General features: G+C 37.2%; 1 protein-coding gene and 1 pseudogene across 2 annotated transcripts; one reads left to right on the forward strand and one right to left on the reverse strand.

Annotated features, from left to right (window-relative positions):
* Positions 1-2829: 2829 nt before the first annotated feature.
* LOC143593211 (zinc finger protein BRUTUS-like At1g74770) lies at positions 2830-6767 on the forward strand (annotated as a pseudogene). The gene is made up of 9 exons (XR_013146063.1): positions 2830-3111; positions 3222-3574; positions 3637-3868; positions 3944-5487; positions 5573-5797; positions 5890-6027; positions 6101-6334; positions 6412-6543; positions 6621-6767. The product of XR_013146063.1 is annotated as a zinc finger protein BRUTUS-like At1g74770 (transcript).
* Positions 6768-7035: 268 nt separating this feature from the next.
* LOC143593212 (pentatricopeptide repeat-containing protein At1g74750-like) lies at positions 7036-11018 on the reverse strand. Its single transcript, XM_077072912.1, has 2 exons — positions 10798-11018; positions 7036-9702 (listed from the first exon to the last, which is right to left on the reverse strand). The coding sequence occupies exon 2, from the start codon at positions 9697-9699 to the stop codon at positions 7162-7164; it is 2538 nt and encodes an 845-aa protein (XP_076929027.1). The 5' UTR covers positions 9700-9702; positions 10798-11018; the 3' UTR covers positions 7036-7161.
* Between the last annotated feature and the right edge of the window lie 383 nt (positions 11019-11401).

Genomic DNA, 11401 nt, shown 5'->3' on the forward strand with positions numbered 1-11401 from the left:
TTTAAAGAGCAATCTAGTCTGATTCTCACGCCGGAGGGTGGTCACAAGGAGGAACCCCCCCCCCCCCTTCTCAGCGACAAGCTCACGGTGTCTGTTTTGCAGGTTATCAGAAGAACCATCTTTACCGGGTCTAACCCCTCGTGGGAAACATCTATCTAACCCCCAGGTTACCCGTAATCTGCCCGGGGTCCGGTTAGTGTTTCTTCAATTCAAAAATTCAAATCGAATTTCATTGAACACCCCTACCCATGAGCAATTTTAAAGTTGAATTTGTATTTTGATTAGATCCAAAAAACTGATTCAAATTTAAAAAACTTTGACTGGAAGAAACTCAAAATTCAAATCGAATTGAATTTGAGTTTATTCTTAATTTACATGTATGATTATTTTTTTATACAGTTATAATTATATATATGAAAGGATAAACATAATCTTAATCTTCTATTAATAATTAAACATAATAATACTTTACTATGTAATTACACACAAGTATTATAATATGTATATAATTGGTTTGTTTAGACTCCAAGTGCCTAATCAAGCTCAATGGATGAAGTAAAATTGACCTCGATAACTAAACAAACTTGAATTTATGTTTAAGCTCGGCTTGATTTTATTTTATTTTTTTGATCGGGTTGTTAGAGTTTAAGGTGTAGGAAAAACGTGGTTGGACCCAGTACACCTCTATATGTCATTGACTCATTATAGATTTGGTTCAAAAGAAACATAGATTGTGTATGTGATTTAGAGTAGATAGTTATGAATTTCATCATTAACTATGCGAAATTACATTCATAGTTGAACTTTGAAGATTATAAAACTTTGCTAATAAAAAAATAAAAATTTTATTTTATGCCATTACACTTAATGATTTCTAAAGTCTTAATTAATCATCATGACTAATGAAAGCCCACAGGTTATCATTGATCAAGTATTTTTAAGAATATAATGGTGATAAACTAATAATTACAAAGGAAACTCAATCAAATCGTATTTTTCTAGTTATGGTAATTATGTAACAATAAACTATAACTAGTGTATTCTCGCTAACACACCCACAACCAGAGATGGGAAAATCAAACACTCGGACTAGGGCATAAAATTGTGAAAATATAGGTATAATAAGAACACGCAATCTTGAAAAGGGAAAATAAAAACCAATAAAACTGGAAAAATTTATCCATGCTGGCACGAATCTAAGGCGGGTGGCGGTAAAATGTACAAAATCGGGGCTATGGTGACAAGAGTTACAATTGTGCGTTGTTGATTAACTATTACTTCGAGTAGAATGAGGATAATTACAAAGAAAACTCAATCAAATCATATCTTTTAATTATAGTAATTATATAAAAATAAACCTAACTAGCATATTCTCTCTAATAAATAGTAACTACCATCAACCACCACACCTCCTCTCTTTGTATCCTCGACTACGCCGCCTGCACAACTAACCCGCTTCTCTCGGACCACCATCACACTTAACTATATAAACACACATCATTAACCAAGTCCAGTTAGTCTAGTTAACATAACAGATAATAATGATAGTGTTACCAATATTTTGTATCTATAGAACAAAATCTTATTTCCAACTCATCTAGCTACAAGCCCATGATTTTTGGTAACAATCAATTTAAATACCACTGAACATGATCCATTTTTCTAGCTTTTCCTTGGGATAAGAATTATTCCTATCTACAGAAGCTTGTGGTTGGTAGACCCACTAGACAACATCCAATCTTTAAATTGTAACAATCAGATTTAAAAGATAAAAAATATTCATTTATCATTGTCTATTATTTTTATAAACTGAAAATAAAATATATATCAAAAGTCTGTTTGATTTTATTAAGTTATGTTTTGTAATAAAATTCAACTGTATGTTATATACGCATAATAGCATTTGTGTAATAAGTTTTTATAAAAAAAATAAAGTAGTTTCATTTCGTGAACCAAATAATTATTTATATTAAGTTTAAAAATCTGGGACAGTGTTTTTTATTCTAAAGATTTAGTGTTCAATAAAATACAAAATCCAAATAAGTGTTCAAGATGACAAATCACAAAATATGGATCTTGTCACCCTTTAGACTATGTGTTGTGGAGGTCGGAGGGGCTTTACCCCCCTCCACGTCATCGCCACATAAGAAACAGGGTTTTAAAGCCCCTCATCATAAAGCTCCGTTGTGATTTAAAGCGCTTTTTACCATTTTATTTCATAATATATAAATATATGTGTGTGTATCGATATGTGTATGTGTGTATGAAAGAGAGTGTGAAAAGCAAAGCCTGGCCCCCACCAACCACTTTCTCCGTTGTTATTTAAAGCGCTTTTTACCGTTAACTAAATACAACACCCCACCCCCCCTCTATGACGCCCCAAACGCAGCCCCGACACGGTGTTTGGGGCGGTAAAGCCCCCAAACCCACCCCTCATGCAGCCCACACCGTGTAATCTTAGTAACATTTTCTTGTTACCAATGCAGTGTAGATATATTTCTAGATCACCTATCGCTTCACTGTGTCATTCACGAGAAGCTATTCGCCAAATTACTCAAATCATTTTGTCCTCAATTATTGATTGTGTGACTAGAACATCAGTTTAGTTTAAGCTAGAAACATAAGTGATATAAAGCTATTAGCTTTAAACTTTCAATATTGGATAAAGAGGACTAGGACTTGATTCTTAAAGTGAAAGGCAAAAGTGAAGACTGTGACTTAAATAGTTAAATCCAGTGTGAAGTTTACTACTGTAAAATATACAAGATGGAAAACATAATAGACTAGGTAATTAATGATATCCAAATTAGTTGGTTATTCATTTTCAAAAACATTGATTGAATACATGACATGTCATTAGATAAAAAATTGGACTTTAAGCTTTAAAAGGTTGCATACTTACATACCTTGAAACAGGTATTCCCTTTGCTGACTCAGCAATTCTCGACCGAGGTGCAAGCTGCATTTGTTTGGCAATTCATATGCAGTGTTCCCATGTTGCTCTTAGAAGACTTCTTTCGGTGGATGAACACCTTTCTCTCCTCAGACGATAGAGAAAACGTGCTGCAATGTATTAAACAAGTTGTACCCAAGGACTTACTTCTACAAAGGGTAAAATGGTCATTTACTAACATTCACGCAAGCCATTCATCGTATAAAACAAAAACAAAGTAACCAGGCACTTAATGTACTGATGTAATGTTTTTGCATCCATCTTAAAGGTTGTAATATCATGCATTCAAGCAACAGAGCAAACCATCACCGGGGAGTACGATAAATATGGCAAAGGATCTCTATTCCTCAACGACCGTGCTAACTTCCAGAAGATTCTAGAAGTGTATAAATCCGAGGGTCATTCTAAAGAAGCAATGAAGCCAAGTCATGAATATCCTGTCAACACAACCGCTCAACGTAATCCTTTGGACAGTGCTCGTTTATGGCATACTGCATATCGTAAGGATCTTCTTGAAGCTGCTGAAGATTTATATTCAATTCGAGATTCAAACAATCTTTCGGGCCTAGCTCCTGCAGTTGTGCAGCTAAAGTTTTCTGCGGATGTCATCATATACTACAGGTAAATAATTTACACATCTTTTCATTTGTTTAACTTTGTTAACTAATAATATAACCTTTCAGCAATTCATTGGATAAACTCTTCTACTCGATGTGCATCGAATTGGCTGAAGATTGTCCCGCTCCTTCGTATCAACGATTCTTAGATGACAGTCAAATTGAAGGCTTACAGTTGCTGCTGTATAGCAAGAGTGAAAATGACGTGTCACCAAGAAACTTCGTTGACAATCTATGCGACAAACTTAAGTTATTCGTCGCAGGGATCCGCAAATACCTGACATTTGTAGAAACCGAGGTAACACATTTGGACAAAGTTTTGTTGAAACATTTCACATGGTACAACTACTAATGGTTGTTTTGTATTCGGCAGGTTTTCCCGTTTATAGTTATGAACTGCAGCCATGAGATGCAGCTGTGGCTATTATATACCGGTCTTGAGATGATGCCACTTGGATTGCTAAAGTGCACAGTTAGTTGGTTCTCAAGTCATTTAACAGAAGATGAATCAAAATCCATTCTGCATAGTATAAGGCAAGGAGGCCATATGGTTAACAAATCATTATCTTCCCTTTTGTACGAATGGGTGCGCATCGGTTACTCTGGGAAAACGTCGATTGCCAAATTCAGAGAAGAGTTACATGCAGCATTCGAGAACAGATCTTCATTTCTTTCCGAACAAATCAAGAACACTTCTGCATTTCCATACCTGCAACTGACCAATTCGACGTCGTATTCTAGCGGGATGAGTTTTCATGTATTTTTTCCTCAGAAACAGAAAATATCGACTCGTTTTTCAACGTATGTTATTGATAATAATAATAATAATAATAATACTGAAAGTTCGTCCCGTTCGCTAGAGTCTAAACCGGTGGATCATATTATTTTCTTCCACATAGCTTTAAAAAAGGATATGGAGTATCTTGTTTCTCTTTCTGCCAACCTGGCTGAAAACGTTGCGTTATTCACCGAATTTTACCAACGTTTTCATCTTGTACAGGTCTTACACAAAATACAAAGTGACGCAGAAGACGTAGTCGCGTTTCCAGCTTTAGAAGCAAAGGAAATAATCCAAAACAGTAGTCATTCATTCTCCATTGATCATAAAATGGATATCGAATACTTTAATAGAATTTCGTATATTCTCGGTCAGATTTCCGAACTGTTTGTGGATACGTTGAATGGAGGAATGGCGATGTACCGTCAGCTATGTGTGAAGCTTCATGGAATGTGTAAATGCATGAATAAAATGTTGTCTGACCATATGAATCGTGAAGAAGCCGAACTGTGGCCTTTGTTTAGAGAACATTTGTCTCTTAAGGAACAAGAAAAGATCATAGGATGCATGCTTGGAAGAACACGCGCGGAAACTTTACAAGAAATGATACCGTGGATTATGGCGTCTTAAACGGATGAAGAACAGAAGGCGCTCATGTTATTATGGCGCAAAGTTACTAAGAACACTATGTTTGATCAGTGGTTAGGTGAATGGTGGGAGGGTATGAAGAGTTATAACTTTCCCACGGTTGACAAGTCAAACGTGTCAACAAGCGCGTCACTGTCACCTCAGTCAACTACTGACATGTCGGAAATAATCTCGAAATACTTGCCTCGTGGTGAAATTTTATCGAAAAGCGATACGATTAATCATAATATGATGCACTGTGAAACTTTTAGTGAAAATGATAAAGATATGCGAGTAAGCAAGGACCAGACCGATCATCATTGCAAAGCTTGCAGTGAGTTTGGGAAGTCAAACACGGAGAGATTGACTATCGATGGTCAAACCGAGACAACTGAAAACTCTGTGCTTGTATTGACTCAAGAAGAACTCGAGGCTACAATTATGAGAGTGAACTGTGATGAAACATTGGAGCCGAAGCAGAAATCCGTCATTATACAGAACCTGATGATGAGGTTAATATAATTTTTATACTTTTCTTACTTTTTCGTTTTTACTAATTTGTGATATCTGACTCTAGTTATGTATCTTTTTTCTCAGTCGTTGGATCAATACACAAAAGAAATCTCATCCAGATGACAACGCTCTAGAAAATAATAACAATAATAATAATCAAGGTGTTTTTCCATCATATCGCGACTCGCACAAATTAGTGTTTGGATGTCAACACTACAAGAGGAACTGCAAGCTTGTTGCTTCATGTTGCAACAAACTCTTCACTTGCAGGCTTTGTCATGATGACACAACCGATCACATAATGGATAGGTAGCTTACACACACCAATATCTTTTCTCTCTATGAACATAAAAACAAAACATATAATAAAACATTTTACGAAATTCTTACTAAATGTGCAGGAAAGCCTCAACGATGATGATGTGCATGAAATGCTTGATAATCCAACCCATCGGTCCAACATGTTCAACGGTTTCTTGTAACAATCTATCCATGGCCAAATACTACTGTCCCATCTGCAAACTGTTCGATGATGAGAGGTCATCATTTACTAAATGATTATTAATATTAACTTTTTACTTTTTTATTAATTTTTATAAATTGTTTCGACAGGAAAATCTACCACTGCCCATACTGCAACCTGTGCAGAGTGGGAAAAGGTCTCAGGAATGACTATTTCCATTGCATGAATTGCAATGCGTGTATGTCAACGTCTCTTTCAGTGCATACCTGCAGAGAGAAGTGTCTAGAAGATAACTGCCCGATTTGTAACGAGTCATCTTCACATCCAAGAATCCTGTGAAGGCTCTTCCGTGCGGTCATATAATGCACTCCTCGTGTTTTCAGGTATTCATATTCATATTATTATTATTGTGTTTTTTTTTCCTTAATCACATATACGGACTCTTTGATGCTTCTTCCAGGAATACACTTGCTCCAACTATACCTGCCCAATATGCTGCAAGTCATTAGGAGATATGCACGTATACTTCGGGATGCTGGATGCAATGTTAGCTGAAGAAAAAATTGCTGATGAGTATTTGGGCAGGACACAGGTTATTATTTATAAACATTGTTATCTAAGTATGCATATGTATTGTTGACATGAGTTTCTAATATGTTTTCTTTTCAGGACATATTATGCAATGATTGTGAGAAGAAAGGAACTGCACCATACCACTGGTTGTACCATAAATGCCCTCGATGCGGGTCCTACAACACCCAGCGTATCTGATCTGTCTTGGATATACTGTGAGTGTGGTGGTTTTGTTTGTATTCATACTTATACGTCCCACGTCATGTATACTTTTTTCTACACTTGTTTGAACATATATAACTTGTCAACTTTGTGTATTGTGTATTTTAGCTTGGCTTGCTTGGAATCTTTGGTATTGAAGAAGGATCAAATTTGTGATATAATTATGTATAAATGTGTGGTTTGTTTGAATTACAATAAGTCAATAAGTTAGTTCCCTTGGAACTAAATAACATTGTGACTTGTGACTACTTTGATTATGAACTATTGTTGGCAAAAAGAATGACAAAAAATAGTAATAATAATAATAATAAAAATAGATACAAGATAACCAGTTCCAGCATAGGTAAAAAAAAGCTAATGTTTGACCCTCATAATCTATTACCAAAACTTGTCATTATTAGCAGCTTAATCAACCCTACAGCAAATGCATCCGTTCGACATACGATTGAACCAACCATCGGCTTAACGGCTCACCGCACCCAACAAAGCACCCAGTGTTCCCGTTCTCTGTGAAGAACGGGAACTGAAAGATATTAAGCAGATCATGCACCGACTGTCTAACCAACGAGGTCCCCGTAACTCTACTCCTTCGCCCCCACCCCGTCACAATATCAATCCTACTCGGGCGAATACCCGACTTCAACATTTCCCTACGAAACCACGCCAAAGTCCTCGATAACGCAGTCACCGCGGTCCCCTCCGACATCACATGAAGATTAATTAGCCAATAACACGAGCTCTTCTCACGAACTGCGTCTGGGTACACGTTTTTCTGGGCCGCTACTTCCCAAACCGAGCCCGCTTCCTCCTTCAAACCGGACTTGTGTAAGAAATCGACAACAGCGTCAATCAGCCCGCGTTTGCTCTCGCGGTCTTCGCTATGCATAAGATCTAAAAAGTGGCCCGTGTGGTCTCGAACGTTTTGCCCGTCGGGTCCCGCTGATGGCATCGATTGTAAAAAAGTGTGTGCCGGGTGGCCTGTGACACCCATCAACTCGCAACAAAACATCATGTTAAACGACGTTTGGGCCTCTGTACAACAACTGAGCAGCAATGTATAAGTCTGTAAAGAAGGGTTTAATCCTAAACTATGCATATTCCGTACCAAATTATAAGCATCCGAAAGCCTATGTACCCGAAGAAAAGCACTCAACAAAGAATTACACGTCGGAACATTCGGAAGCAAACCCGCGTTAAGCATGGCCCGATACCAAGCCCACGCCTTTTCAACATTCCCAGACTTCCCCCATAAATCCACAAGAAGCCCATAAACGGGCTCATCCGGAATCCAGTTTTTCCGAGTCATCTCTTCAAAAACCGCCTCTGCTTCTTCAAGATACCCGCAATGACCTAAAACCTCCATAACTATACTGTACGTCACCTTATCGGGCTCGAAACCCGCATTTTGCATATCCCGATAAAGCTGTAACGCGATCGGGTAATTTCTCGCTTTTGCCTGTAAAGCAATCATAATATTATAAGTAACCAAATTCGGAACACAACCCTGGCCCACCATTTCGTAAAACAGTTTCAAAGCCGCATCCAAGTGGCCCGCTTTCCCGAGACAGTTAATTATAACACTGAAAGTAAACGTATCGGGTGAAAGCCCGGCTTCTTGCATCCTTTGATACAAACCCATCGCAACATCTAAATACCCCGCTTTAGCATGAATATCAATTAACGTGCAGTACGTGACCCGGTCGGGTTCGATACCTTCTTTCTGCATTTGATCAAAAACGTCAAGCGACTTGTTTAAAAAATTTGCGCGACCGTAGCTATGAATAAGACGGTTATACGTAACCACATTTGGCGGGTACCCTTCTTGAACCATTTGATCAAGCAACTTGTTTATGGCCCCAAATTGTTTAGCCCGGCCCAATATCCCAACCATGGTCGTGTAAGTATGACCGTCGTGTTTGAACCCGGGTTGCCTTTTTAACCAGTAGAAAAAGCTAAGAGCTACTGACGGATCTTGAAGCTGTTTTAGTACTTGATTCGCTTGATACGCATCTAACAGACAGTTAAGACTCCATAACGCCTCTTCGGCTGCCGGACCCCACTTTAGCTGTCTTAGAATCTGGGAAACACTCTCCACCTTATGGACCGAGGATGAATATTGTCGGCCCGTTTGAGGTACGGGCTTTGTTGGTATCCCTCGGGTTTCCCTTACTGTAATCATCTCAGCTGCACGAAACTCGGGACCGCGTTGACCAACCATGAAGTTGTTTACAGAATCTTTCGACTTTCTCGACACGGATTTGACCGTGTGGTGATTTTGACTTTTGCCCGAGGCATATTTTTCGGCTTTGTTTTTACTGATGTTTGTATTGATTTTTGGATTCGGTTTTTGTGTTGGTGTCAGACCAGAAGCTTGCGGGTCAACTTTTTTGTAGGGTTTCACGTTTGATGAGTTGGCGTTGTTGTTGGCTGAAGATGTTGACTCAAATTCAGCTTTTTTGTAGGTTTTCACGGTAGACGAACGGGCCTTTTCGACAACATAGTTTTGACCCGAGTCAACGGTTGCACTCCCTTCAGTCATTGGAATCTTGTAGCTGACCACATCATTTAAAAAGTTGACCGCTGCAATCCCGGCTCTAACAAAATGACCGGTCATAATACCAGACGGGTGCATCTGGTCGGTTTCATCAGCATAACTTACACAATCTGGTTGTGCCAACAATACTGATTTTGACGGATGGGAAGTTGACCGGTCAACTATATTGGACTCGGGTTTACTAGAGCTCAATACAGCAGCCGGAGGTTTGGGCACCAACGCGGGCCCCTTTGGTGTGTTTCGAGCCGCATTTGGGGTGGTAATTTGCCTCTTAGTCGTGCAAGTTTCATCTTCTGAGCAAGTGCATGATGAGCTCCCATCTGCACTACATCTCGACCCGTTGAGGAAAAATGACCTAGCTGACTGGGACAGAACACCTAGCTGCTTTGTACGCAACATGGCCTGTAAACGGTGTACCAAAAATGATAGTCAATTGATATCAACAAATCCATTAAACCATGTGTCTGTACATATCATTATAACATAAAGGTGACTTTGACAACAATTTGTGTCTGCAACATAAATATAATTAGATAATATGCGAGGAAATGCTATCTAATACGTCTCATTTCTTGATTCTTGAAAAATCAACCCCATTTATTAAGACCAAAAAAGAAACTTTTTTAAGCTAAAATTATAATCTTGATTAAAAAGATTTATTTTATGAGGTCAACAAATCCATTAAACCATGTGTCAGTATATCTCTATAACATAAAGACCATTTTGACAAAAAATTCATGTCTGCAAGATAATTACTTCTTCAAGAATTTGTGATGAAATGCAATCTAATAACACCATTTATCAAAATAAAAAAGATTTACAAAAAAAATAATAATAATAAAAAATTTAAGCTAAAGTTATAATCTTGATAAAAAAAATGTTTTATGAGGTCAACAAATCCATTAAACCATATTTCAGTAGACATCTCTATAACATAAAGGTCATTTTGACAAATAAAAAAAAATGGTGTCTGCAAGATAATAATAACTTCAAGAATATGTGATGAAATGCAAGCTAATATGTCTCAGCTCTTAATTCTTATAAGATCAACTCCATTTATCTAAAAAATATATATATATGTTTACCAAAAAAATAAAAGAAAACTTGTCTCAAGCTAAAGTTATAATCTTGATAAAAAAAAATGATCGTTTAATGACATCAACAATTCAATTAAACCATGTGTCAGTACATATCTCAACAACATAAAAGTAATTTCCTCAACAATTTGTGTCGACATCATAATAATATCTTCAATAACATGTAAAGAAATGCAATCCAATAATATGTTTCACCAAAAAGACCCAACTTTCTAACTCCAGCATCATTACATCAACCACCACACCACTTTCAAGATCCAAACAACACAAACCCTAATAAAGATCACAGCGTTTGACCAACAAGTCAACATTACAAATGAGAGCAAGAATCAAGAAACCCACATGGTAAAATCAAAGATTGATGGAATTGAAGGTGAAAGATGAACAATTAGGTGATTACCTGAGATGGGTATGAAGAAATATGAAGAAAGAGGTGTGGCGGCTACTTGTCCATAACGATGGAGTTTAATAATATGTTTGCAGGCCAATTGTGAATCAAGGGGTTTATCATTTATGTGTGAGATTTTATTATTATTATTATTATTATTATTATTTGATTATTATTTGTGAGTGTGTAAAGTAAACGCTACGTAGCAATTTTTTTTTCTGCTCATTTTGGTGTCCACGTGTTCCCACCTTCACGGGTTTAACCTCATAGATACTATGCTTTTTTTAGCAAACCCTTAACTCTTTTTGTTGTACTTTTTTTATTTATTTATTTTGAATAAGTTAATCATTTAATTATAACAGATTTTTAGTTTCCTATGTTGAAAAGTCATTTTTTTCATGATAACTAAGGGTGCAAACGAGCTGGGCCGAGCCCGAGCGTGACTAGGCTCGAGCTCTGCTCGTTTAACTTATACAGAGCTCGAGTTTGAGCTCGGCTTATTTCGAGCTCTATTTTCAAAGCTCGAGCTTGGCTCGAGCTCGGCTTGTTTACCATTTATTAATTATTTTTTTATATATAGAATAATTATTAAATATATATTTTACAAATTATACGA

This window comes from Bidens hawaiensis, unplaced genomic scaffold (assembly GCF_021521415.1).
Source record: "Bidens hawaiensis isolate Kalapana, Puna unplaced genomic scaffold, B.hawaiensis_p1.1 tig00041832_1, whole genome shotgun sequence".
Taxonomy (NCBI): Eukaryota; Viridiplantae; Streptophyta; class Magnoliopsida; order Asterales; family Asteraceae; genus Bidens; species Bidens hawaiensis.